Source organism: Apostichopus japonicus, chromosome 10 (assembly GCF_037975245.1).
Source record: "Apostichopus japonicus isolate 1M-3 chromosome 10, ASM3797524v1, whole genome shotgun sequence".
NCBI classification, from domain to species: domain Eukaryota; kingdom Metazoa; phylum Echinodermata; class Holothuroidea; order Aspidochirotida; family Stichopodidae; genus Apostichopus; species Apostichopus japonicus.
This window is the reverse complement of record NC_092570.1, coordinates 1,460,619-1,487,658: the sequence shown is the minus strand read 5'-3', so window position 1 is coordinate 1,487,658 and position 27,040 is coordinate 1,460,619. Positions and strand designations below refer to the sequence as shown.

At 37.8% G+C, this 27,040-nt stretch overlaps 1 protein-coding gene across 1 annotated transcript; it reads right to left on the bottom strand.

Moving 5' to 3' along the window:
• Nucleotides 1-1,874: 1,874 nt before the first annotated feature.
• On the bottom strand, nucleotides 1,875-25,172 carry LOC139974874 (F-box-like/WD repeat-containing protein TBL1X). Its single transcript, XM_071982370.1, has 12 exons — nucleotides 25,014-25,172; nucleotides 22,990-23,076; nucleotides 22,091-22,236; nucleotides 21,063-21,252; nucleotides 20,424-20,556; nucleotides 18,960-19,101; nucleotides 17,808-18,152; nucleotides 14,815-14,889; nucleotides 12,242-12,354; nucleotides 8,950-9,115; nucleotides 5,037-5,138; nucleotides 1,875-4,208 (listed from the first exon to the last, which is right to left on the bottom strand). Exons 2-12 carry the CDS (start codon nucleotides 23,045-23,047, stop codon nucleotides 4,182-4,184), a joined length of 1,497 nt encoding a protein of 498 aa, XP_071838471.1. The 5' UTR covers nucleotides 23,048-23,076; nucleotides 25,014-25,172; the 3' UTR covers nucleotides 1,875-4,181.
• Between the last annotated feature and the right edge of the window lie 1,868 nt (nucleotides 25,173-27,040).

The window sequence follows — 27,040 nt, the reverse complement described above, 5'->3', positions numbered from 1 at the left end:
TGATGAAACAAAATAGTAATATCATAATCTGAAACGTCTCAAATTCCATTACTGACCTACGTAAGGAGAGAGAGAGAGAGTTTGTTTTCTTCCAGCCTCTCAGTAAGGCCGTTTGTGGGAGGATTTTAATCTCATTAACTTAAAAGCTTGCTATAGTATACAACCACGGTTGCCTGACTGAAGAATAACGACTAAATTTAATACATCTATGGCAAGCTATATAAAAGACATACTCGTTGTACGTCACCGTGAAATAGGATTAAAGTAGTCACATGGGACCTCAGAATGGAATACAATTGACTCCATTAAGTATCGACGTAATAAATGTCTATTTCTGCTGCAGCTTTTGTTCGAAATGAGTTCAGTTAGACATGTCATCTTTTGTAAGATATATTACGGTATTATCAATATTTCACCCGTTTTCAGGGGCGTTGTATTTTTTTCCTTCAAAATTTAGATAGAACATATCTCTTTTTCACGCATTAGGTTTATATTTACTGCCAAACAGGTGATATTGTTAATGAAATCGAGACGGGATACGCAGTATGAAATCATTCTTAAACATTCGTCATTGTCGTAAACCATGCGGGTTGAAAACTATGTCTCCTGGAAGGGGAGGAAGGGGCGGGGGAGGGTATGATCCGCTATGGAGAAATGAAAAGAGACAAAAAAGAAAGAAAAAAACACCAGCTATATCTGTTTTTGAATGGCATCATGCTCTGGCAGAGGGTATTACTGCTCGTCACATTTAGGAGGGTGAAATAATGTTGCATTTTGCATCTCACGTTTCGTGGTTCGATCACAGCTTTTGATCAATATTTGACAGGAAGCTAGCATATGTCTGGAATTAGTTTGTTTATCCGTTCAGTGATCACAGTATGAGGCTATGAGCTGATCAAAAGCCGACGGTGGTTCAGTCAGGATTAATAACATTATCCTAAGAGGTCAATATAGTTGGGTCTATATAGTCGCCAACAGTTTTACATATATGTAATTACAACTATAGCATGGGAGTTGCTGAAGTCGGAAGATACTGGTGACCTCAAATGACCTTTAACCTTCGCAGAACTCTCGGGTCTTTGTATTAATTAATGTGGATCTACGTATATAGTTACGGTTCATCCAGGCGTTTACTATTGCAGTCATGAATGTTTAAAGGGTTTTCAGATGGGACGGGGAGGAAGGGGCAGGGAGATGGGGTGGAGTGGAAGGGGTAGGGAGATGGGGTGGAGTGGAAGGGTAGGGAGATGGGGTGGAGTGGAAGGGGAATGGGGTGGAGTGGAAGGGAGATGGGGTGGAGTGGAAGGGGAGCGGAGTGGAAGGGGTTTGCAGATGGGACGGAGAGGAAGGGGTAGGGAGATGGGGTGGAGTGGAAGGGGTAGGGAGATGGGGTGGAGTGGAAGGGGTAGGGGAATGGGGTGGAGTGGAAGGGAGATGGGGTGGAGTGGAAGGGGAGCGAAGTGAAAGGGGTTTGGAGATGGGACGGAGAGGAAGGGGTAAGATGGGACGGAGATGGAAAGGGTAGGGAGATAGTGCGTAGTGGAAGGGGGTAGGGAGATGGGGCCGAGTGGAAGGGGTAAATAGATTGGACAGAGTGGAAGGGAACTTTAATGAAACACAAATAGCATACCTAACCACACTTGTCAATAACAATGACAAACTGCTTGAAAATCTTGGTAAGAAACTTCCAGAAAGTGACCCACTCTACATAGGCTGACACAGAGTATGGTTTCCTTTGCAGTATTGTCAAAGAGTGGGGGAAGATAGATCCTATGAAACAGTCCCCGTAACCTCCTCCCTAAAAAGGCCCTTACCTCACCCCACCACTACTCAGCCCTCCTCAACCAACATATCAGAGAATGAAAAGGCAAGTCTTGTCAACTTTTGTCAGTTCTAATTTTTATTATAAAAAAGAAAAGAAGAAAAAAAAAGACCTCATTAGGTTTATGATTTACAAAATACATGAAATTTTGTACAATAGCCACCTTTCTTTTTTTGTAATTTTTGATACACAAGAGAAACAAAATCTAATGCTGCAACACTTGGCTGCATAAAAGCGGCTGGTTACATTTTTCAATTCCAATCGTTATAAAGACCTGGTGCGATTACTACTAACAAGTCGACTCAAATTGCAATCATGTAAATACAGTGCTTCAAAGGTATTTATACCCTCCTTTACCCCCATCTCCCCCCCCCCCTTCTCAACTCAGTCCCAAGAGGATAAAAAATTGCTTAATCAATCAAACTATGAGTTTTCTTTACAAGGTATTTCAACCTCCTCTACCACCATCTCCCCCCATCCCCCCCCCACACCAACCGATCCCAGACCAAATATAGAAAAGAAATATCCCATGTTGATGGTATTAAGCGCATTACATAAGAACAACTATAAGCCTTATATGTCTAAGAGGCTATGCCTAGTGATGCACAGGCTGTGAAAATGCATGAAGTTTAAGCTATTATTGTCTTGACATTATACAACATACTGTAATGTACTGACCAACTTAACAAAGTAAACATAAATGTTAGTTCTTCCAACCCTTTCTAGATTTACGCAAACCCACCTCCCCATCCCCCTTCCTTCCCAACTTTCCCCACTCCCCCCCCCGCCCCCTCTAGCTGTCACAAGAATCCCCATCCCAAAGAAAAGAAAGAAAAACTAACTAGAGACATAAAACCTTAGACGATAAATAACATTCCATTTTGAAACAAAGCATCTGTTAAATTCCGTTTCTGTTCTTGCCGCACTTCTTGTCTTATCAGCTGAACAGCACACACCTACATCATCACACCTCCTCCCTTCACACCCACGATGCTAGTTTCTTATGAATTCCTCTTTCCAAAGACAAGGAATCTGCAGAGGCGTAGACAGACAGGTCAGAGAACACCCCCTCCTCCCCCCCTCCGCTCCCCGGATAAATATGTCACTGGGGGACACCTTTTTGCACTCTTCACTTTCCATTAAGACTATATAATGAAAATGAGAACAAACCACTCCTCCCACATACTTTTGCCTGGCTGACCCTAGGTCAGGGGGATTGCAGCAGCCATGACCCTAGGTCAGGGGGGTTGCAGCAGCCATGATTCCCCCTCCCACACCTATTGTCAGGCCTAGGCATTTACACTAACAGTCTGTATTATATATGACACTAAAGCGAGTGACATCACAGCGTTATAAACGAACACTTGTTGCTGTTTACTTATAAAGATCTCCCATGAGCCCATTCACTTATAAAGATCTCCCACGAGCCTTCAAAAAATTCTGATGTCAAGATCCTCATTTTTCATTTTCACTTGATGATAATAGATTTAATCTTTCTCACATTCAGTTTGACCCTAACAAAGGCGTGATATGTTTTTTTAAAACTTCGGTGGATACTGAGGCTAAACCTGCGTTCAAGTTGAAAATAATCAAAGTCATCTTGTTTTTGTTACATCATTAACCTTGTTCCCTGATGCTTGAGAACTCTTCTAGTAAAAAAACACTCAACTATAAAGATAACAAAACCCTCTCTGTTAGTTAAGAGCATCCGGCATTGTTTCTAGAACCATTCAGTTCAATTGTTATCCTCGTCAAAAATAGCTCGGTAAAACTTACGTCCGTGTCTTTCATTATAGATTTTTATATTTTTGATGATTCTACTTTTAAAACAAGGATCGTTTTCTTTTCAAACTATCAAATTTGAGATTTTTCCCTTACTTTCAAGAAAATTTGTTAAACCACATCAAAAGTGACAAGACTCATCTGTCGTTGGACGTTCTGTCAGGTTCTTGTGTGGACTGCAATTTGCTCGGAGAAATAAATGAAGTCACGGATTAAGACCATCAGAGGACAATATACCTCAACAGCTGCCCAAATACTACTCCATAACCATGTAATGTAGCTATTGGTTTCTCTTCATCTGCTGTTTATTCTTCTTCTTCTTTTTTATATTTACTGTGTGTCAAACGTTCCAATTCTGCCCTGTCAATCTCGACACTCATTTATCATGTACTGTTTCCATGTTCCTCTTCTAAAGTGCAGAAGGTATGGGAGGAGGGTAAGGGAAGACCGGTGGGGATGGGGTGAATGGATTCAGGCAGCACGGATCCTCTGACATTCACTGGGTCGTACAAAGACTGAGTGTTTGTTCCAGGTTGTCAGACTCGGTGCCAGTATCGGTGCTGTTGCTTGTTGGTGGTCATTTCCTGAGGTCCAAGACACAAACCTGGAAAATTGAAAGGATAAAATATAGAGCATGGCCACTTCAAACTTCCCTTATAGATAAATGAGCAGAAATGACTTGATGGGTTATTCTTTATTTCCTCCCTCCAACATCAACAACTCCCCTCCTCTTAAACATTGGCATTTCTTGCTTCCCCAATTCTCGACTAACTTCACCATTAACATTCATAGCTTGCCCTAATCCACTGACTCACTTCACTATTCACATTCATAGCTTGCCCTAATCCACTGACTCACTTCACTATTCACACTCATAGCTTGCCCTAATCCACTGACTCACTTCACTATTCACACTCATAGCATGCCCTAATCCACTGACTCACTTCACCATTCACACTCATAGCTTGCCCTAATCCATAGACTAACTTCACCATTCACACTCATAGCTTGCCCTAATCCATGGTCTCATCTCACCATTCACACTCATAGCTTGCCCTTATCCATAGACTAACTTCTCCATTCACACGTATAGCTTGCACTAATCCACTGACTCACTTCACTATTCACACTCATAGCTTGCCCTAATCCATAGACTAACTTCACCACACTCCTAGCTTGCCCTAATCCATAGACTAACTTCACCACACTCATAGCTTGCCCTAATCCATAGACTAACTTCACCACACTCATAGCTTGCCCTAATCCATAGACTAACTTCACCACACTCATAGCTTGCCCTAATCCATAGACTAACTTCACCACACTCATAGCTTGCCCTAATCCACTGACTCAAGTCACAATATCATTTCCATTAACATCTGAACATTTATGTCTTTAATTCACAAGGACTGCTGAGATTTACAATACTTACAGATCCATCTGACGCACTGGCACCCACTTTATCCCCTCTGTGGTTCCAGCAAACTTCAAAGATACCCCCGGTTCCCCTGTAACTATGAACTAAACTACCAGTCTGTAAGAAGAGTTTAACAAAAACATGATCGATTACATAACATATTTATGTCTCATTTGAGATTTAAAAATATTTTAAAAAAGAGATACAGAATTTTGCTTTTCTTTAAAAGAAGAACAGCAGTTTTTTCCCTCTCGTAATTTATTACCAAAGATGATGTTAACATGTTGATTAAAACATTCGATCCGACGTCACCCGCAATATTAGATGACTCATATAGAAGAGGACCAATGGAGTAGTAATCTTCTCATCAATCACTGTTTTATCAATGTGGCCGGCTGCATCCTGCCTTGAGGGTGATTCTCAAACAAGAGTTCTTAAAACCGCTTTGACCTGAAACTGATTACATTTGCAATTCACAAAACTCTGCACGAGAGGAGAGTGGGCTCATTTTTCCCTGTTAAATAAACTGGCAACACGGTCATAGCAAAGTACTCTTCATCAGACGTTGACCCACGCCCGTTACCTACTGTATGGCGTGAGCGTTATGGAAGTGGGTCGGTCAAACGCCCAGCGAGGACGACACATACTCTTGCTCTACACAAGACGGGTCTTTTTACCTTAAAAGTAAAACGAATCAAGCAAACTGCCCTCTCATTTGAACTTCATGAAAAATGGCTCTTGACACCTTTTATATCATCCAATCGTGTGCACCTCCTTCACCTGACTATGTGACGAGATTGAGTCTGTATTTAGAATTCGCAATTTAAAATAAATCTCAAAAGCTTCCCTCTCCCTACTTTGCAAAACAGGAGTAATCTACGATGGACTTAAAATTTGAAAATCCCCCGAGAGTTATGCAAATAAAATACATCGAGGCCTCTTTAATATATATAGTTCCATGTCGGCAAACAGTATGACCAACTTCATATGCTCACGATTTTTCTCTTTTACGATGGTGGACTTTTTTCTTTTTCTTTTAAACAACGGCCATTTTAATGTCTCCTCTCTTAGGAATAGGGCATGTAATAAAATGTCAGATTTTCAAATAAAAAATTAAACTTTGTTACAATTAAAATTTATTTCCATATAAACGAATATGTATTTAGTACTTGAGATTGAGTTCCCTGTATGTGCTCAACTATATAATTATTTTCTGCATAAAATGTACTCAACACAAGCCTCATAAGAGTACTCAAAATGTCAAATCTCAAAGGCAAAAATCCATGTAAAAGTCGTGCGACAATGTCACAGAGCTTTACTGTTTGCTTCCTTTCATATTTGCACCAATCAAAATATTTTAATGTCAACTTTCCCACGAAATATGTCTTTCCATGTCTGAAATATGTAAATAGTATACAAACTGTAACACACAAAGCTTGTGCCACAAATAACATTGATCCAAATTTGCAGCTTCATAGCATGTATCCCATTAGCGAGATATAATATATTCCGTCGGTCGGAAATCCAGGGTTTTCCACGACTGCAGGGAACGGAGTGAAAAACATGGTAGTACTTTTTCACGCATGATTAACATTAATCTCCATGATTGTGACTAAATATTGCAAATCAACTGGCGAGACTCTCTAAACTATAAAGATAGCCTACGCTTTCAGGACGCATTTAATCAAATGCTCAGATGCTCTGGGCTACAAGCAGGGTTTGGTCGTGTATCAATGAATCAATAATTGTGTGAGGCATGACTGAAGTTGTGAACTGACAAACAAACAAAATACCAGAGTTTTGCATACAGAATAAAGAAAGTCACAAATCTTCAAAAAGACTTGTCGAACCATTTGCGTGCAATTCCCCTCACACACTAGTGTTTTTCACTCAAACCGCAGGAGGTAATGCAAGTTTCACAGGAAGTGACATTGGAGTGCACTGCAGAAGAATCTGTTACATAATACTGTACATACTGTCCTACATCATACTGTACATACTATACTGTACTGTCCTACATGATACTGTCATACTGTATTGTACTGTCCTACATCATACTGTCCTTACTGTCATACTGTACTGTACTGTCCTACATCATACTGTACATACTGTCATACTATACTGTACTGTCCTACATCATACTGTACATACTGTCATACTGTACTGTACTGTCCTACATCATACTGTACATACTGTCATACTGTACTGTACTGTCCTACATCATACTGTACATACTGTCATACTATACTGTACTGTCCTACATCATACTGTACATACTGTCATACTGTACTGTACTGTCCTACATCATACTGTACTTACTGTCATACTGTACTGTACTGTCCTACATCATACTGTACATACTGTCATACTGTACTGTACTGTCCTACATCATACTGTACATACTGTCATACTGTACTGTACTGTCCTACATCATACTGTACTTACTGTCATACTGTACTGTACTGTCCTACATCATACTGTACTTACTGTCATACTGTACTGTACTGTCCTACATCATACTGTACTTACTGTCATACTGTACTGTACTGTCCTACATCATACTGTACTTACTGTCATACTGTACTGTACTGTCCTACATCATACTGTACTTACTGTCATACTGTACTGTACTGTCCTACATCATACTGTACTTACTGTCATACTGTACTGTACTGTCCTACATCATACTGTACTTACTGTCATACTGTACTGTACTGTCCTACATCATACTGTACTTACTGTCATACTGTACTGTACTGTCCTACATCATACTGTACATACTGTACTGTACTGTCCTACATCATACTGTACATACTGTACTGTACTGTCCTACATTATACTGTACATACTGTACTGTCCTACATCATACTGTACATACTGTCATACTGTACTGTACTGTCATACTGTATATACGTCATACTGTACAGGGACTACAGTACCATCACTTGCTTCTGATTTAGATTTGAAACGATTTATATAACCTTGGCAAATAATTCAGTCGTGTGACAGGATGTTATTTCACGTTCGAAAGATTTAATTCATCCACTTCATTGAAATTAAGCGGTGAGTTTAAGACGACAGGAAGGGTCCTACTTGTATGACAGTAAAAAAAAGAAAGAGGTAGTTTGATGTTGTCCAGATATGACAATAACATGTTTGAGTAAATTTCAAAAACTCAGCAATGGAAGATGCCACCAAGGTTAGCATAAACTGTTTTCTTTACCTGTATTCGGTATATGTTGTAAATCATAGACTACTGTATGTGGTATGCAAGTTGTTGTATATTAAATATATATATGTCCGATCTTATGAAAATACCATAGACAAACAATTTCTTTGTAAACCAGTAAACAAACCCTGAACCAGGCCTTGCTTCATGTCCTATGGTCTGTTACACAAAAAACAAAACAAAAACAAAAAAATACACAAAAAATACAAAATACAAAAACAAAAACACACAAAAAATACACAAAAAATACAAAATACAAAAACAAAACAAAAAATACACAAAAAATACAAAATACAAAAACAAAACAAAAAATACAAAAACAAAAAATACAAAATACACAAAAAAAATACACAAAAAATACAAAATACAAAAACAAAAAATACACAAAAAATACAAAAACAAAAACAAAAAATACACAAAAAATACAAAAACAAAAAATACACAAAAAATACAAAATACAAAAACAAAAACACACAAAAAATACACAAAAAATACAAAATACAAAAACAAAAACACACAAAAAATACAAAATACAAAAACAAAAACACACAAAAAATACAAAATACAAAAACAAAAACAAAAAATACACAAAAAATACAAAATACAAAAACAAAAACACACAAAAAATACACAACAAAAACACAACAACATCCCTCCCACAACAACTGACAGAAAAAGGGAAAAAAATGAAGCACTTACTTGAGTTGACCAAATATGTACACATTTGTCAAAGGAACCACTGGCCAAGTATTTGCCGTCAGGACTAAAGGCGACGCTGTAGACCGGTTCTTGGTGTCGTGTTAAGGTATGAATGCATAGCCCCCTCTCCACTTCCCAGAGCCGTACGGTCGAATCGAAAGATGCACTGAGGTCAAACGGGAAAAGAACGATATGGTTCAACTATTGATTTAATTATTCAATTATTGATTTATTGATATGAAATATAGACCTCTATTTGACATGAGATTTTACTGTTCATTCTAATAAACTACACTTGGTTTGAGAATAATAGCATAAACCAAATCAAAACACCTCAAAAAGATTCTGCGAGAAGTTTAAGCAAAACTTTCCAAGAACAAGCTTCAGAAGTGACAGCCTGGAGACATTTCTCAGAGGTTTTGGAACAGCAGCGTGCACGACGAGAAATGCTTAGCTAAATAAAGGTAAATGTTTTACCTACAAGGCTACAACAGTAACTTCTGATAGGGAAACATGTAAAACTTGAAATTGGAAAAAAATATGAACCTTTGAAAGTAGAGCTGATGATCACTACAGGCATGCATATATATATCTATATAGCACACAACTAATATAATGTTCTACTTCTAAAAAACCAGTCAATGATATCAATGTACAGTAAATACCAAACTGCATACTGCATCTGCCTGTTTTTCTTAACCCAAAGTGTTGTTTTTGTCAATGTCATTTTAATTTTTTTTTTAAGTTATTTTAAAATTATTTTTGTTAGCTTCAGCCAGACCCTGTATGCTCCTATTGTCAGAGTGGGTGTTCATTCAAATTGCTCATGGTCCAGAACTCTTTGGGCATGGTTTCCCAGTTCTGAATGTGCTATTATACACAGTTATCTCATAACAAAAGTTTGCTTTAAGGAAATGGTATTGCTTTGAAATTCAGTATTAGGTAAAATGTTTGGCTATGGTATGAAAGATTACCAAAATAAAAAATAACTACCACAGACTTTTCACTTCAAAGAGGAAAAAACTATATGATTACTGTAGATATTATCAGAAGAGTAAAAAAAAAATTATACCAAGGGAATCACTTTTTTGACGAATATTCATACATAGTACATTTCAATTTAAGGCAATTGGATTTTACACATCAGGCGAATGATGTACATATAACATATATGTTCTGTGCAGTAAATGAGTTAAACCTGTTGTAACCTCATGTAGGTGAATTAGAAATTCATGAAACAAATGGATTATATACATCAGCAAAATTTGAAATCGGTGGAGATTACATTATCAGTTTTCACTTCTTACCGTACGTGCATTCTTATTTAGTTTTATACCTGCTGTACTTTTACAGGCCAAAATTTAGAAGTAAAATTACACGAGAAAAACATCACCTGCATTTATTTACCACTTTCCCTCTTTCATTTATTCAACATTACATAAAAAGTCAAAGACCAAAAGTATGCACAGAAAATAATTTGTGTTGTGTAGTTTACGGTTTGGAGAAAAAACACAACCCACCCTCAACACTGAATCTCAATGATGAATGTTGACATTTGGTGGATTTCACAGCTTTGAGGGAAGGCATTGGGTTGAGGAAATCCTTCTCAACGGTAAGGTCAGATGGCAGAGAGTTTTATCAACATGAGAACACTTTTATGCCTTAAATGTTAAATTTGCTAAAAAATTTGCTAAAAAAAAATTTGCTAAAAAATGCTAAATTTATTCCTTAAGTGCTAAATCATAAAGCCAGAAAAATTTTCTCTCTTAATGTTTTCAAGACAATGTATCAAATGTTCGTTTTTTTATGTGTTAAGTACTCAATTTAGATATTAAAGCATCTCTATAACTCAAATTGCTACAAACTTCAAAAGTTTTCTAATGTAGAGCACACACACACACACAAAAAATAATAATGATAATAATAATCATAATCATAATTAAAATCAGGACAAAAGCAAGTCTTCACTAGGCTAATTACAAACAGTTCGCCACCAGTTTTCTGGTTTTGGTTGCATATATACACACTAAAATGGAAAGGGCAATTAAGGTTGAGTAACGGAAAGTTTCTTATTGAGATCAAATCAAATAAAATGCAACCTTCTTGGTTTTGACCGGATGGTCTGCGCACAAATAGTTTAATGAACTTGTAAGTCATAAAGAATATGACTCTCAGTCTCCATGTGATTAAACTTTTGGAAAATCACGGCGTCACGGAACAGCCTCAAGATCGCAGCTACCTCCAAGACGAAAGAAAAGAGGCAGGCTCAAATTTTCTTGCCTGGACCATAAAAAGAGCTTATATGGCAGTTGGGGTTTCACAAGGGGTTACATATTCATAAAATGATGGGGCACGCGTAATTTCCACGGGGCACGGTGGCTAAACGCGTTGAATAACTCGCAGAAATTTTACGTAGAGACCGAAGAGCCATGAAAGTGAGAAGACAATACAACCCTAATTATAAACCTGTAAATGCTGTAAAACTTAATGGCTTGAGGGTCAGAGATAAAAGATTTGTCAGTTCTGCATAGTTTTCCAAAAGGCACAGAGGGATTTTAGAATATGTCTCCATTGGATGGATATTTAGGTAGAGATAATTCAAGCCTAAGTTGTACTGTAAATGAAATAGTGTAAATGCCATGTGTCACACAGTGTCACTCACATAGCAGTTACACGATCTTTTCCACAGAGAAAGGGTACCAATTTTGCGCGTTATTGATTCAGGTACCCGACTCAGGCCTTAGTAGGATGTGATATGGCAACATCGCAATGCTATCTTAAGCTGCTAAATGTTGTTATAAAGATCAAAGGTCAAATGGAGTTATCTTTGATTTTGCTCTGAGGACTAGTTTTAACCATCAACTACCTGATTTCACTGTTATACTTTGATCAGCTACCTCCAGAGTGAGACAGATATATTCTTAACGTCTCGACTGAAAACAGACAAAGCATTGAAAAATGAACAAACTGCGCATGTGTTAACTTGAACAGTCAAATAAAAGTCAGTGAAATAATTCGTAAAAGTGCCTCAAAACACAAAACCATTGTTTCCTTTCTTCTTGAACAGTAAATATTTCAGCTGGTTTCGAGCAAGATTTTCCTTGTCTATGTTGGGGAGTTAATCATCATAAAGATCTCTATAACATATGCGAAAGATGATGGCTGTGCTTGCTTCTCCTTTAATGGTTGAGCCTTCTGTAGTCGACACAAAATTCCGGTGTCTAGGATCAAACTTCACGACCTACAGCTTTCCAGCCTACGGAACTCTCGTCATCGAACAAATTGCTCTTACCTGGCTAGCATCAGGGATGTGTTTGGGTTGCATGGACTCCATTTGATGGTGTAGATCTCCTTTAAGTGAGCCTTCAAGTCGTGAACCCAGGTATCATGTTTCATCGACCATATCTGAAAAGTTGAATCGATGGACAGCATTTATTTCTCTCTCTCAACAAACATACAAAACATTTCTTTTGAACAAAACTCCTCAAATTATCGGTTGTGGCCCATTTTAATCCATGGGGGGGTGGGGAGTTGGGGTTGTTGGTAGGTTTCAGAATTTCATTAGAAAATTTATGTACAGTTTCTGAGGCTTGTCTGTGAACATCCATTTAAGTTATTTATTCCTGACCATCTATTCTGTGAGGTTGGGGGAGGGGGGGGGTTGGGCCTTTATTTTGTCGACCACTGATTTATAGCATATTTGGTTGCTATGCTCATGACCTTTAAAGTGAAGATAAAATTATTCCATGCTGTTAAGTGTAAAACTTCCATCTCAAACTATTGTTACTAACTCTAGGTATAATTTCTTGAAGATGAATTTAAGGTATTTGCCAGAAAACATCTTCATTAATCCAGGAAATGGATCACAGTGGGTGGTCTGTGATGTCATCATGGCACATGTCCATGTCATTGAAAACTTCAATTTCCTATATAAATAAAATTGTTCAATTGCCCTTAAAATGAGAAATAATTGGAATGTTGGAATAATTGTTAATGTACTTGAATTGTTGTTTTCTCACTTCTCATCTCTCTACAATATTCTACTTCTGAAAAAGGAGAAGTTTTGAGCTTTTATTTGAATTTTAAGATCAAAACAAGAATGAATTAAGAAGGAAAATAAACGCTGCTTTATAAATCTGTAGACGTGTTGAGAAAATCTATGGGTCGAAATATATCTCTCAGGTCAAAACAGGCCTTCCTTCTAACAAAAGTATTCACTCAGTTTTGTCGCATGTGATGTATGAAGACAAACAACCAGAGCAACCAAATTGATAACTTCCTTTGATATAATTTCACCAACACTTTGCAAGATGCAGGCATACTTTAAATGCCTGCTTTACTAACTAAAACAGAGCAATATTTTTACTAAATTTTCGGATGAACATCCCATTGTGCTTCTGCACTTTCTTAAAAAATGTACGGATGGCAATAAAGTTTTGAGGTCCTTCTCTTTGATTCAGACTTTATGGAAGACCATTTTCAAGGGTCATATCAATAAATTCTCCCCCTCCCCCCACTCCCAAGAAATCTTTGATTTATTGATGTATTAACTCTGCCATCACGCATTCAAACATTTCAATTTTCCCTTTCACTTTGAGAATTACATCTTTCTATTTCTTAATCTGGAGCCTTCTTGCTTAATTACATTTACGAAAATTAAAACGAGAGGTTTCAAAGTCTGTTACAGACTAGAGAACTAGTAGACTAGCAGTTGAGGGTCCAAGGTTTCCAAGAAAGTTCACTTGGCTGAAATACCTTCTTTCGAGAAAATATACAGAGAACCATACAGAGATGGTGTTTATGGGGAATTGTATTAATTACTTATCGTGTAGCGTATACCGAAAAAATTCCACTGTTTATTCGCAAAGCTTCTAAACCAACGCCACCAGACGTATCCCCACTGTGCTCGACGGCACGTCAAGACATATCAAACTTGTTTATCGTCACTAAAAGGAGACTAGGACGAAGACAGGAAATACAGACGTCCAGGAAATGATTTATAGCCAGAACAAGAAAAAAAAGAAAGAGTAACGATTTTAACGTCCAATTTTACGACTACGCTGCCTATTCTAATTTATTATTATGATTATTATTTTTTGGGGGAATATTACAACTACAGACCTACTATGCCCCAAGGGATGATTAGGTTCCATTTAGTTCCTGAAGAACGTGATGAGGTCTTTCTACAGGTTAGAATCTTTACGGATTGATTGAAAGGGTATTAATATAATTGTACTTTATATGACACCGTTTGAACTCCTGCAAGGCTGGGTATATTGTCAGTTATATTATTTAGTAAAGTGAAGCCACAGTTAATTTTTTTTATTTTTGTTTTATTTATCCATTTTGTTTTTGCTAATGTATGTACGTAAATGCTACATGTCTGAAATATATTTTGTCAGTGTGAACTGAAGCAATGCTCTCTGATTTCATAGCATGAACCGAAATGATGCTCTCTCTGTAACAACTGATGCATTCACTGTCAAATGTCAGTTGTAATATGCACGATTTCATAGTGTGAACTAAAACAATGCTTTTATCAGTGTGACCTCAATTATGTCTGAAACATGTTTCAAAACTCTTGTAAGGACTGAAATATGCTTGTAATAGTTTTACTGTTTTCCCAAATTTGCAGACTTCCAGACTGTGTGGGAACTGTGTTGGATGTTGGAGACTATAAATTACACACAAAAACTTCTATCTATACACCAACAGCCTCAGAAAAGGAAAGAATTAACTGTGTATTTCAAGCAAATTAATTGTTGTAAAATCATGTTTTATATTCTGGGTACGTATCAAATGTTGTGTAAATGAATAATAAAACTGGAGTTTCTTTTTACATTTAAGGAGAGATTTACTAATTACCTTGAGGGTCATATCATCTGAGCAAGAAGCCAACATTGATCCATTAGGGTCCCACTTGATGGCATTGACTTCATTCTAAAAGGGAACAGAAAGGGGAAAGAAAATTAAACAAAATTTTTAGGTAACTTCCTCATTACAACAAAGAGGATATCGCTTTACATTTTATAACTTGCATTAATGTACAAACATACAACCAGGCTTCAAACTCTTTCTTGAAATAATTTCCATGACTTTTCCATTTCAAAATGACAGAATTGTGTGATTTTTATGATAGAACATGTCTGTAGTTATGTTTCAGTTGAATTCTTAGGAGGAACAAGAAATAGAAAATAGAACCATTTTAAGAATTTTCCATGACTTTTCAATGTCAAAACTTACAAATTTCTGTGACCTTTTTAATTGAACATATCAGCAGTTTTGTTTTGGGTGAATTGTTAGGAGGAAAAAAAGGAGAAACAGTACAGTAGGAAAGAAAATCTACGAAGGTCATGCCATTTTCCATGACTTTCCCATGTTTTGCCAGAGTGTGTTCAACTATGTTTGACACTGTTCTGGCATAGGAGAGAGAAGTTGTAGAAAGTGTCAATCTGCAAAACAATGCTGTCCTCCACCAATTCTACAAAACTGAACCATTGCTCAAATAAAATTGCCGAGATTATTCAGAGGTACAAACCCAGGAAGGTATCTCAGTTCCATCAAGTAAATCACCTACCTGGTAGACAAAACCACCTGTATGGCCAAAATGTCCTTAAAACATGTACATTAAACTCGATAAGGTAACATCGTGTCGCAACGTTCATACCTTCACAAACTGACAGTTTCTGCCAATCAGTGCCCTCCGTCACAACAGATACAAATAGTCGAATACTCCTACCAAAATAGGCAAGTTTGTCCAAAAGAAACAAAAACAGACCACCGACTAAACCATCATTCAGCGGTAAAGACCCACGAGTATTACATTTTTCATCTTTATAGGGATAATTGAAGAAATTATTCCATTTTAGTTTTGATGGTAATAAACTGCAAGGTATGAAAAATTTCCAGACTGTTTAGCTTTTTCTATAATGATTTGGGTTATTTCTACAACGAAAAGGTGGACTTTTCTTTAAATTTTTCTGGTACTACTGCCTGAAGCTTTGTCCTTGAGAAAATCAGTTTGTTGACCTTGCCTTCCTCCAGTTTTGTGGTTTCTTTTCTGTGTATTTTTTTTTGTTTTACCTTTGTGGTGAAAGAAATCGCTAAAGAACCTCTGATAATTACTCAGCCTCATTCATTTATGTATGACTTGCTTCATAAAATCTGAAAGATTAAAGTGTCTTCACACTTTAATCAAACTTCAAAAGGACACTTTTAATTATTCTCCTTCCTTTTTACAATTTCTTTCTTTTTTTAACTCCTGGTTTGGTTTGCAAAGTAAGATAAAAAGAAAAACAAAAGCCAGACAGAAGCATCCGAATTAAGAGAGAGATAACAAATAATTTTTCGGCTCGGCTGGTCATCAAAAATCATTTTTGGCTGATGGGGGAAAATAGAGCCCGAATGATCAACATTCGTGACGCTGAAGAGCTTGTACAAATAATCCTCTAGCCATCCTGAAGGAGATGACGCACGTAATCTCGAAGGAGTTTTAAATGTCGTTGAGGTCTGGTTAAATAATGAAAACATTAAATTAAAATGACTTCAAGACTTGTTGAGCACTATAAAAAAAAAAAACATTGTTTGAGAAGGTATTTTTGGAGACGAAGTTTAGAGACTGTCCACGGGATGTGCTTTTCATGTCATTGGCATATGAGTCTAACTCTCCTATGTTCCAGTGTCTTTTTTTTTAATTATCATTTTTTTTGTGTCAAATAGTGTAGCTTTACACCGCGGGTTCAATGCGACCTTGTCTTATTTGGTCTTATGAAATAACTTTTAGGCAAAAATTTTGGTGTTGACATGAAAGAGTACCCGTGAAATTGTCCTTGAAAATGTAAACAAATGGCACGCCATACATAGACAAACATTCTTGTCGTATTACAGACAAGTGGTAAATACATTAATATATTCATAACAAAAAGTCTGTCAAGAAATTAATAGTTCAAATTTGGCAATTGTCACAATAGTTCTCATTGTATCTGAAACAATAAGTTTGTCAAGAAAGTTAGTTGTTCAAATTCAAAACTGTCAAAATAGTTCTCATTGTATCTGAAACAATAAGTTAGTTGTTCAAATTTGGCAACTGTCACAATAGTTCTCATTGTAGCCGACGAGTCTAATTCCATCTGCCCCAACAAGTGACCCCAATCTGGAATCTTCATCTACATCCATGTCGTAACCTTCGGCTGCCCTCCCTTAGTTACCCTCATCTACCATCCATGAATAACCCTCACTTTCCCAATTAGTTACCTCAATCTGACTGATAGGACGCATCTGCCTGCAATTAGTAACCCCCATCTGCCTTCAACAGTAAACCTCACATCCCCCCCCCCCCTCCCCTCCAAAGTCCAATAGTAACCCACATCTACCTCCAACCACTAACTCTAAACTTTTCCAACTACTGTACCTTTACCCTGTTTCACATACTACCCACAAATAGACCACCTCTCCCGTTCCACCCACTAAACCAGACATGCTCACTGGGCCAGTCTGTTCCCCCTCGCCTGCCTTCTACCACACTCACTTGACCCAAACTGAACCCCTCACTTGCCCACAAATACTAACCCACAACAGCTCCAAGCATCACTTTTCACCTTTAATACTCAAATACTACTTCTAAGTTACCTCAAACAGCTCAACCCCCTCCCAGTCCCCCCCCTCTCTCTCTCTCTCATACATCTCCTTCTCTGACCATAACTTAGTCTTCTCCATTCAAGCAACTATTAATCTGTGCTTAGATCTAACTTAACTTCCTACGAAACTCATAATCCATTTTACATTCTCCAGTTTTCTCACACAGACTTTGTAAATCCCACACATGGTCTTGTCTCGACCTCTGTCTCATCACCACTCACCGTGTGTCCCTGGAAGGTCTTGACTGGTTTCTCCACTCCCAGCTTACAGACGTGGATACACTGATCGGTCGAACACGACGCAAAGCTGTTGTTGTTCTGCCAGTCCACGTCCAGGGCTGGAGCCGTGTGAAATGGAAACTGCTGTTTACACTCGCCCGTCTGGGCGTCCCAGATGATGGTGGTCTTGTCGACCCCCGCGCTGAGAATATAATTGCCCTTCTTGTTCCACTTGAGGGCAAAGATGGGTCCCTTGTGTTGCCCTAGGGTGCTGATGAGATGTCCTTCCGTGGACCAGATTCTGGCATGGCCGTCATAAGATCCCGTGGCAAGCTTTGTTCCATCGCACTGAGGGGATAAATAATCAACAGAAAACTGACTAGACAATTGTTTAAACCAAATTATGACAGATCAGAGAAAATCTTGGCCAGAATGGGAATCAAATCCAGTGACTCCAGCAAGTTACAAAACTTTCAATTATTGCATTTGCCCCCCCCCCCCCAGTGTTTATTTAAAGAATTGTAATCATCAACGAAATTGATTAATTTCAACAAACACAAACCCACCCATCGTTTTTAAAGGGACACAAACCAACCATCATCTTTGGTCTTTCTGACAGACATACAAATTGTGACGAACAACTTCCCCAAACAAGTAAAAAAAATTGTATTCCATTTGTGGATTGTCACAGGTGGTTTAGTGTTCGTTCGCACAAAGGGCTGAAGACTTGAGCAAGTCTAACTATGACATCATCAAGTCACATATGCTTCAATGTTTTATTATGTTCTTTTTTTTTTGTATTATTATGTTTACTGTCTGACATTAAATGGAGATGGGTATTGCAAATGCTAAATCTAAATATCGAAGCTCTTGACGATTGCAGGAGTTTAAGTGCCAGCACTGACAGCATTTTACTATCTTGAAAAACATGAAATGAAAAGAGAAAGAAACAGGTTTCATATCCTAGCAGCAGTACAATAAACAGCACAAATTTAAAAACTGACAGCCCCCAGACATGACATTTAAACAATGATATCTCAAAAACAATGTTTCCTTTAATAGCTGTTTTAGGGCTTTGTTCATTCACAACGAATGATTCTCTGTCCTGAGATGGATGTTGGGATTTGCATCGCCTTAAAAGACAATATCACTTACATTCCAGTCAAGAGATGTGACGTCTTTGTTGCTGGGTACTTCTTGCCCGCCGTCTCTAATGCAATGTCGTAGCACCATGTGTTGAGGGGAGCCAGAGGCATTCTCGTTCAGGTTCCATATCCTAGCGGTGGAATCACCGGAACTGAAAAGAAGCCGAATCAGTTTTATCGGATCTTTAAGTAGTACAGATAATCCGAATTGTAAGAACTTTAAAAAAGCATATTAAGAGTTTACCAGGACGAAAATGACTGAATCCGATAATATTTGACAGCCAACTTATTGTTTTTGGCTTTCATGAAAGTTTACAGATTAGGTAGGAAACGGACCTGGAATTTTGGGCTATTCACTGGTTAACTGTAAGACAATTTTGTTAATAGGGCATGTTATACATCGCATTGAATTTTCATTGAAAATGGCGGAGCACTGCAGCATTTTATCAGCTTTCCAAATGACACAAAGGGAATTTAAATATTAAAGAGGGCGCCCTTGCATTTTGTTTGCTCAAAGTGAGATAGAAAGACTCATTGAGGTGACAGAAAACAGCAACAAATCACTTTTTCCTTCCACACTTATATTTGTTGGACTTCTAAAACGTAACTTTAAAGATTAGTGATTTGAGGTTATCGTGAGGGCATATATCGCAACTTTAAAGGGACACAGCAGTTGATACTGTCTACAACATGTGATCTTGGAAGATGACTTTAGATACACAAACATACAGTTTAATATGTTGTAGGACCCTAAACAACACTGCTGTCACTCCAGGTTCTATTTCTATTACACTCCTAAGTTTTAATAAATGTTCCTTTAAACATCTGAGTCCAATCAATCAAACTTCTAAACTACTTAATTCAACAACACAGACCACTGGGGTAAGTTCCTTGTGTGCAGCATAAAACTCAGATGGAAAACTTACAGACTTTTTACAGCCTGAAATCACACGTTAACAATATATAAAAAAAATTGTCAAAAGAGCAAATGGTGTTTTATGTCATCCAATGGTGATGTATTGTTCACAGGAAGTTATAAGAACATATTTTGGTTCAGTTATTGTGATTCATAAAACAATAGGTAAACATAATCATTCAGGCCTGCACTGACGAGCTGACGTCATCACCAATCAGGAGCCTTTCAGACGTTGAGCATATTTAATAGAGCTGCATATCTCAAAAACCAGAATAGCAGTAGAAACATTACCAGCTCACTCAATTTTCTGTGTTTCTTCTTGGACTATGATGGTATCAAGCCCAAATATTCTTACTAAAGTCATTCTTGTGTAAGTAACAGTAACAGAAGGGACAAAAACATGCAAAGAATACAGACAGGTTAATGAGCATGGTGAACACAAAGAGATTTTAAAGTCATTCCTGAAGGACCTGAGAAGGGCAAGTGACCGGTAGGGGTACGGATGGCAGGTGGAGCCACGGTTACGATAGCTCAGGGTAAAGTTTCGTTGCTACTCACCCAGAAGCAAGGAGATCCTGGCATGGATTCCAAGCACAGCTGAAGACTTCCAGCTCATGACCTCTCAGGACTGTTGCTTTACTGGCAGGGATTTCTACTCCAGAATCTACCTCCATCGGTTCATTATGATTAGCTGCAAAATTAATTTATAAAAAATACAAAATTACAATGAGAAAACGAAACAATAACAACAAATTCATACAGATATTTAAACATGGGATCATTAATATGGAAAGTTATCAAATTATGGGTATATAAGATTTGACCCAATATGTCTTTGTTTTCCTATTTCCCTTAGACAGTTTTCTATTACAAACTGTGCATTTCTGAAAAATGCTGCCATTCTATGGATTGCACACCCTACCATTACTAGCTTTTATCTAGTGTAGGACAGGGAAGCCAGCAGGGTTTGCCCCTAGGGCCTGAAAGTTGTGGCTACTACGTCCCAAAGACTATCTAAGTGGAGCGCCACCCTGGTTGGCGCGTAGCGTTGCAAGAATATTTTGGCAAAATATCCCTCCCAGATCACCGGAAATGGAACTTCCCAGGCCTTGTATGTTGCATCTGAATTTTATTCTTATCTGAACTTTATTTTGAGATATCATGTTTTAGAAATTTAAATAGACAAAGAGTACACACTTTGTTGAACCGAATTATTTGCGGTCTCTTCTACTTTGACTTGGATGCTGTTCTCGTCCTTGATGATATTCTGCGAGTTTGACGCGGCCTGCTTGCTGAGTTCTGCCTTCCTGTTCGAGATGATATCGGGCATCACAGCATCGATCAAGGAGAGAGAATCCAACGACCTGGTGTCTATAACGCTTCCGTCCTAGACACGGAGCAAGAAGGAAGGATTAGATGTCAAACTTTTTTAAAACTGCTAGGTTTGTTTGAGATGCCAGACAACTACTGACAAACTATGACATCTTCTATACATGTCTTCACAAATTTGTGGGATTTCCTGACCTTAAAATCAAATTCTGTGATGTCTCGTAAAGGCAACATCTTATGCTCAAGACGATATCGCTCCCCTCTCCGCTAAAAGTCTTTTGACCATCCAACCAACGAGTGATACCGTTAATCTACACTTCAACCAACATCACTTCTACTCCTAGCTGGCACTGGGTTTTGTACTTTCCTTACTCCCAAGTGGTAATGTGGCTGAGGCATGACATACAAACCACATTAGTAAAAGACACTCAGCTACAGAGGGGGGGGGGAGGGGATAATTGCAGGGAATTATTTATATGGTGCACAGCAAAATGGTATGAGAAATGGTCAATCATTTTACAACTGCAAAGATGTTTTATTACAGCTTTTTGTAAACATGAACCAAACTATTTTACAAGAGACCACATTCAAAGCCGTTAAACCGGCTATACAGAACTTGAACACTAAAATATTTCGCTGTACTGTGACACATCCACCACATGACAAATGCAGAAATTGCTAGTTCTTAATGAATGTCTTCTCCAAGTATATTCAGTTACTGTAGAAAGGAGTTAAAAACATCTGAATTGAGCAAAGCTGGACTATTTATATCCAGAGGGGCTTTGAATGTTAAACTATTGGTCCCTGAATCGAGGGTTGTGTTTTTTATTGGGGGGGGGGATGCCATCTTTCTCTGATGCATAATTTTCGAAGGATAAAGAATAAATGCCGGTTACCTCATTCACACTGATTTCTGCTTCCACAAATTGTAAGCCTTTTTGAATGACAGAGATGAGAGCTGCCGGTGGCACGAGGGCACCATTTATATTTGACTGGCTGATGTGAGATTCAATACCAAAGGTGAAGGCAGAGTGGGTGAATCCTACAGAGAAATGAAAATAGAGATATGGCTTAAATTCTGCAATACTGTAGGTACTACCGACTGTTGGTAAATTATGTACATTAAATCAGTTAATGAATGGTGAATGTCTGCACATGTTGAGCATCCTATCTGGTCTTCAATACCATGAGCTTCATTTAATACAAAAACAACATTCTGCTGAAAGGACGTAAACAAATTCCCTTTCTGAAACTCGCAAACTGGAAATACTAGATTTAATAAAGTGTTACATTTGGAGCAGCCTGACGAATGTGGAAAAAGTGATGGCGTACAGGAATTAGACCAATGTTAAGACCTTTAGTTGCTTGGTAGAAATCATTCCTGTGAAAAGTATTAGGAGGGGGGGAGACGTTTGTCTGTTGGAGACTATTCGCAGAGATTGATCACTGACCCAAGTTGACTAAACCATCTCTCTCTTCTTAGAAAAAAAAAAAAAACACCTCACTGACACTGCCAATGGACAGCAAGCTTATGTACACTAAAACCAATGAGTCAATATATTTTGGTCAATGGTCATTACAAATTTGCTGTTTAAAAACAAAATGCATTAAGAGGAGGCAGACGCTGCAATTTCTTGATACATTAGCTACCAAGTCTGTTAATACTGTGAGACTCTCTCAGATTAAACAGAAGGGTTTGGCAATGGGTAACAAAAAATTACAAGTTCTTCTTTCAACTGTTAAGCTTAAAAAAAAAAAGGTAAAAGGATAAGAAAAACAAAAATTGTATAATTACCAGACTCTTGTAGATATCTGTACACAAGAAAGTTGACCTCGTCACTGCTTATGCTCATTTTGTCCCTTGTTTAGAGTTCCAGAAACACTGCAAAAGAGGAGAGTCAAAAATTGTAGTCAATAGTCATTTTCTGTCCAACAATTAAACAAGCCATGAAAAAGGAAAATATTTTGAATCTTGGAGACAAGCTATAACTAGAAAAACCTCTATACTATCCTTCTCTTTATAGAGGTATACAACCCCTCCCCTCTCCTCCCCCGAAGTAAACAGATTTCATTTTTCGTTTTTCCTTGCCATGCCATATTGTTCTGTGGGGAAGCATAAAAAGGAGTTTGACATTGAAAAGCTATTCACAGGTCACAGAATTTTGCCATCAGGCCACACACTTTGCCCAACTAAACTCTACCAATATGAAAATAGATGTGTTCTTCTTTCCAAACAAGCAATTTTCTAGACATTTAAGGCTTTAACTGACAGAAAAGGAATTGAAGAGATATATGCATAATTTTAAAGGGGTTGTGTCACTGTGTCCTGTGCAGATGGCCAAATGGCAGATAGCAAAATAATTACATGAAATCGTGCAATTGTAGCCACTGTAAATGTTGATCAGTAAAAAAAAAAAAAAAAAAAATTGTTCTTTCAAAATGAAGATTATTCTACTTGTTTCCATTCCTTTTATGTGTGAGTGTGTGTGCTTTTACAACTATAAAATGCAGGACCAGTTAGAAGATGCATCCCATGCTTCCTAGCATCACAATGCTTGGATGCCCAATCTGCTCCTCTTCCCACTCTGCTCCTCTTGCCACTCTGCATCTGAGTATCAGCATTCTGAAATAAAGGTCTTGGACTCTGCATTGCAAGCTTCCACATCAGATTATAATCCTTGAACTTAGATCCTTTTTAAATATACATGCACACACACACAAATGTAACAGCACAACTCTGGGTTGTTTTCAAATTTAAGTTTTGCACTTGGGAGTTCTCTACTCCACATCCGAGCATACACTCCAGGATGTTAGTATTGGACTTATATTTCTTTTATATATTAGGGTAAATTAGTATGTGATCTACTTTCTCTAGATTCTTTTAAATATTTGGGTTACTTAGAATATACGATATCTGAGAAAGTTCTGTTGGATTTGGCAATATGGACTGGGCATCCAGATGTGGTGACTTGTTGATAGTTATAAACTGTCATTGTGAACTTGAAGGGTTGCCCTATTCCAATATCATGGAAAAGTGGGGAACCCACGGATTACAAGTTTAATCCATGTGCAAATGTGTTAATCTATTACGTACGTCGAGTATGAATGAAGGATGGTGTGGGTTGCTTTTTTCCAACGTTTGTGCTTTTCTTATTGAAAGTGTATGTTAATAAACAAGGCCCTAATATAGCGTGTTATTTTTTTATTTTTTTTGGTTTTTATAACTGTGCGTGTAAGACTAGAGTATGAACATAGCCTAGGCTATGCATATTGAATGTACGACATTGACAGTCTCGTAACTAAGTGCTTTGAACCGTAGATGAAAGTTGAGGAAAATCAGGTTGTAGTTACGATACCAGGATTCATGTTGCAATTGCACTACCGCACAACGCTACTTATTGGCCTAGGCCGTTAGAAAGAGTACGATCATGTTCATGGCATGAGCTAACGTTAGGCCTAGCTCACTTTAGTTACACACTTTCATTGTTACCTGCTTCGAGACTGTTACAAATATTGTTAGAAATTAAGTTTTTACTGTGAAGCATAAATTGTGCTAGGTTTAGCATAGCATTAAGTTAGGATAACTTAGTTGATCTAAACTTCAACTAGGCATCGGATAATAGCTAGCCTAGGTTTACGCTAGTACCAAGCTAACCTACAATTTCAAACCTAGGCTAGGCCTAGGCTACACAGTTCCTACATGAAATTAGCCTAATGTTTCAATCATCCTATGCGGATCTCGATAGGATATATAAAATTGTGTAGACACTTGTGCAGTATACGAAGCAGAATTGAGATACAAAAAGTCATCAGTGTTACCTTTCTATAATTTACAGATGCCTTATAAACCTTAGTGTCATATAATGTGCTAGTATCGTATCAAATTTGGTCCATATTTTCGGCAAGTTGTTACCATTGTAGTGGCTTCGTTTCAACCTTTTGACGATGAAAGCTGAGCTGACTTGTTGAGAATAGTGGTTGATCGCCCTCTATTCTTTGGCTTTCGCCCAGCATATATACTTATATATATCTCGCACCAAAATTAATTGTTCTATTGAATTACCCAATAAACTCGTCACTTTTAAGACCTGCCAAAGCATAGATGGAAGTTTCCAACTGGTATATCCTACCCACCACATGATAGCTGAGATCTTGGTCTACCATAGCATTTGCAAACTTTATATCATGACCGTGTAGATTTTGAGCTAGAAGAGGAGCAAGGTTAGCATTCTGAACCCCCACCCTTTTATTTGCTCGCCCGGAGTAATATCAACATTTAACCAAAGATTTCTAAAATGATTTAAGATCAACTTCGATCCTCCCTATTTTGCACGCCATCTGTACTTTAAATTATGCTGTTTCATATAAAGGCAGAGTGAACAATGGTAGACACTGATACTATGCTTAAACAAGCATTACATTATGTACTTTTACCTCTTTTCTCCGACAATGGTTAACCTTTCGAGCGGATGTACATTACTCTATTTGTGGTGCGGTACCTATATATGTGGCAATGTTGCTACTGTACAGCGGCTAATGGCAAGCCAAATGCTCAATAATGTGATTTAATCCGGGTTCTTCAGTCGATAAGTACTTCAAATCAGCATGCGATTGGAAAGAGATATTAACGTATTGTTGTAATCATTGTCAATGTCAGTTAATTACCTTTCTTTTATGTCGCATTCTCCTAACTTTAAACTCACTTTAAAGAGGAGATTGCATTAGAATTAATTTATTTTCAGCCTCTTTAATATATCAATTCCGACGGTTATTTCCGTGTGAGCAATACTTAGAAATTATCTCCATGTGTTCTTATTATCCTTGTTTGTTATATCTTCTGAACTCGAAGTGAATTGATTTAAAGAAGTCAATTAATGTATCATATTCAAGTCACTGAAGCCAAGCAGTAAACAAAGTTATTAAAGTTCACAGGGGTTGGAAATAGATAATAACAAACAGGCGAATAAAGAACAGTTGTTGTGATTAAACTTGCGTGCGAGTTTTCGTGGCTATTTGTAAGAATGTCAACATGTTTACGTGATACTCTCAATGTGAATGGCAGTAGTAACATCAAGGTGGGGGGGGGGGGGGGGACATGGGGAATTTGCCACACAATCACGGTGCGTTTCCCCCAGTTGCACCCCTCCCTCTAATCGGCTGCGGTAAATTTAAATACTCAGTGTCCCCTAAATTTCCTCGTCATATGTATTCAATACCGGTGCAATTTTTGTATTTCCAAAATATTTGCATGAAAATTGTCTGCTTGCCATCAACTTAACCAAAAAAAAAAGTAAAAAACTATAAATTTAAACTCTACATTTTTGTCAGTGAAGAAATTGTAAACTTTTGAATATACACCTCTATGTTGTGCAGTCGTTTATTACATACCAAAGTCAATAAACAAGTAAAGTAACCAACACGCTATAGCATATTGAAAATGTATGGGCATTTGTCTTAGATCTCAAAGAAAATTAGAACGGAAATTGATTTTGTTTTTTATGTATCCTTGGATAATGTTACTCACTTCCTAAGTGAGTTGTATAAATAATAATGAGTTCATTATCACTGAATAAATGTCTCGAATGAATATGACATATCCTGCCGCAAGCAGCGTTTGGAGCCAGGGCAGGCCCAGGTGACCACAGGGGGTCACCGCCGCCCCCTTTTATTGAGGAGTCTTCATAAATTCATGATACATTGACGGGCACAAAAAATATATTTCCTAAGGGTCGGAAGCCCTGGCTTGACTGATAATACATTCTATCTTTACCCCATATTCCACATGGCCTCATCATTGACCCGGGTCCCTGGGTGGTACCCTCCCGACCCCCTCTCGGCTAATCTGC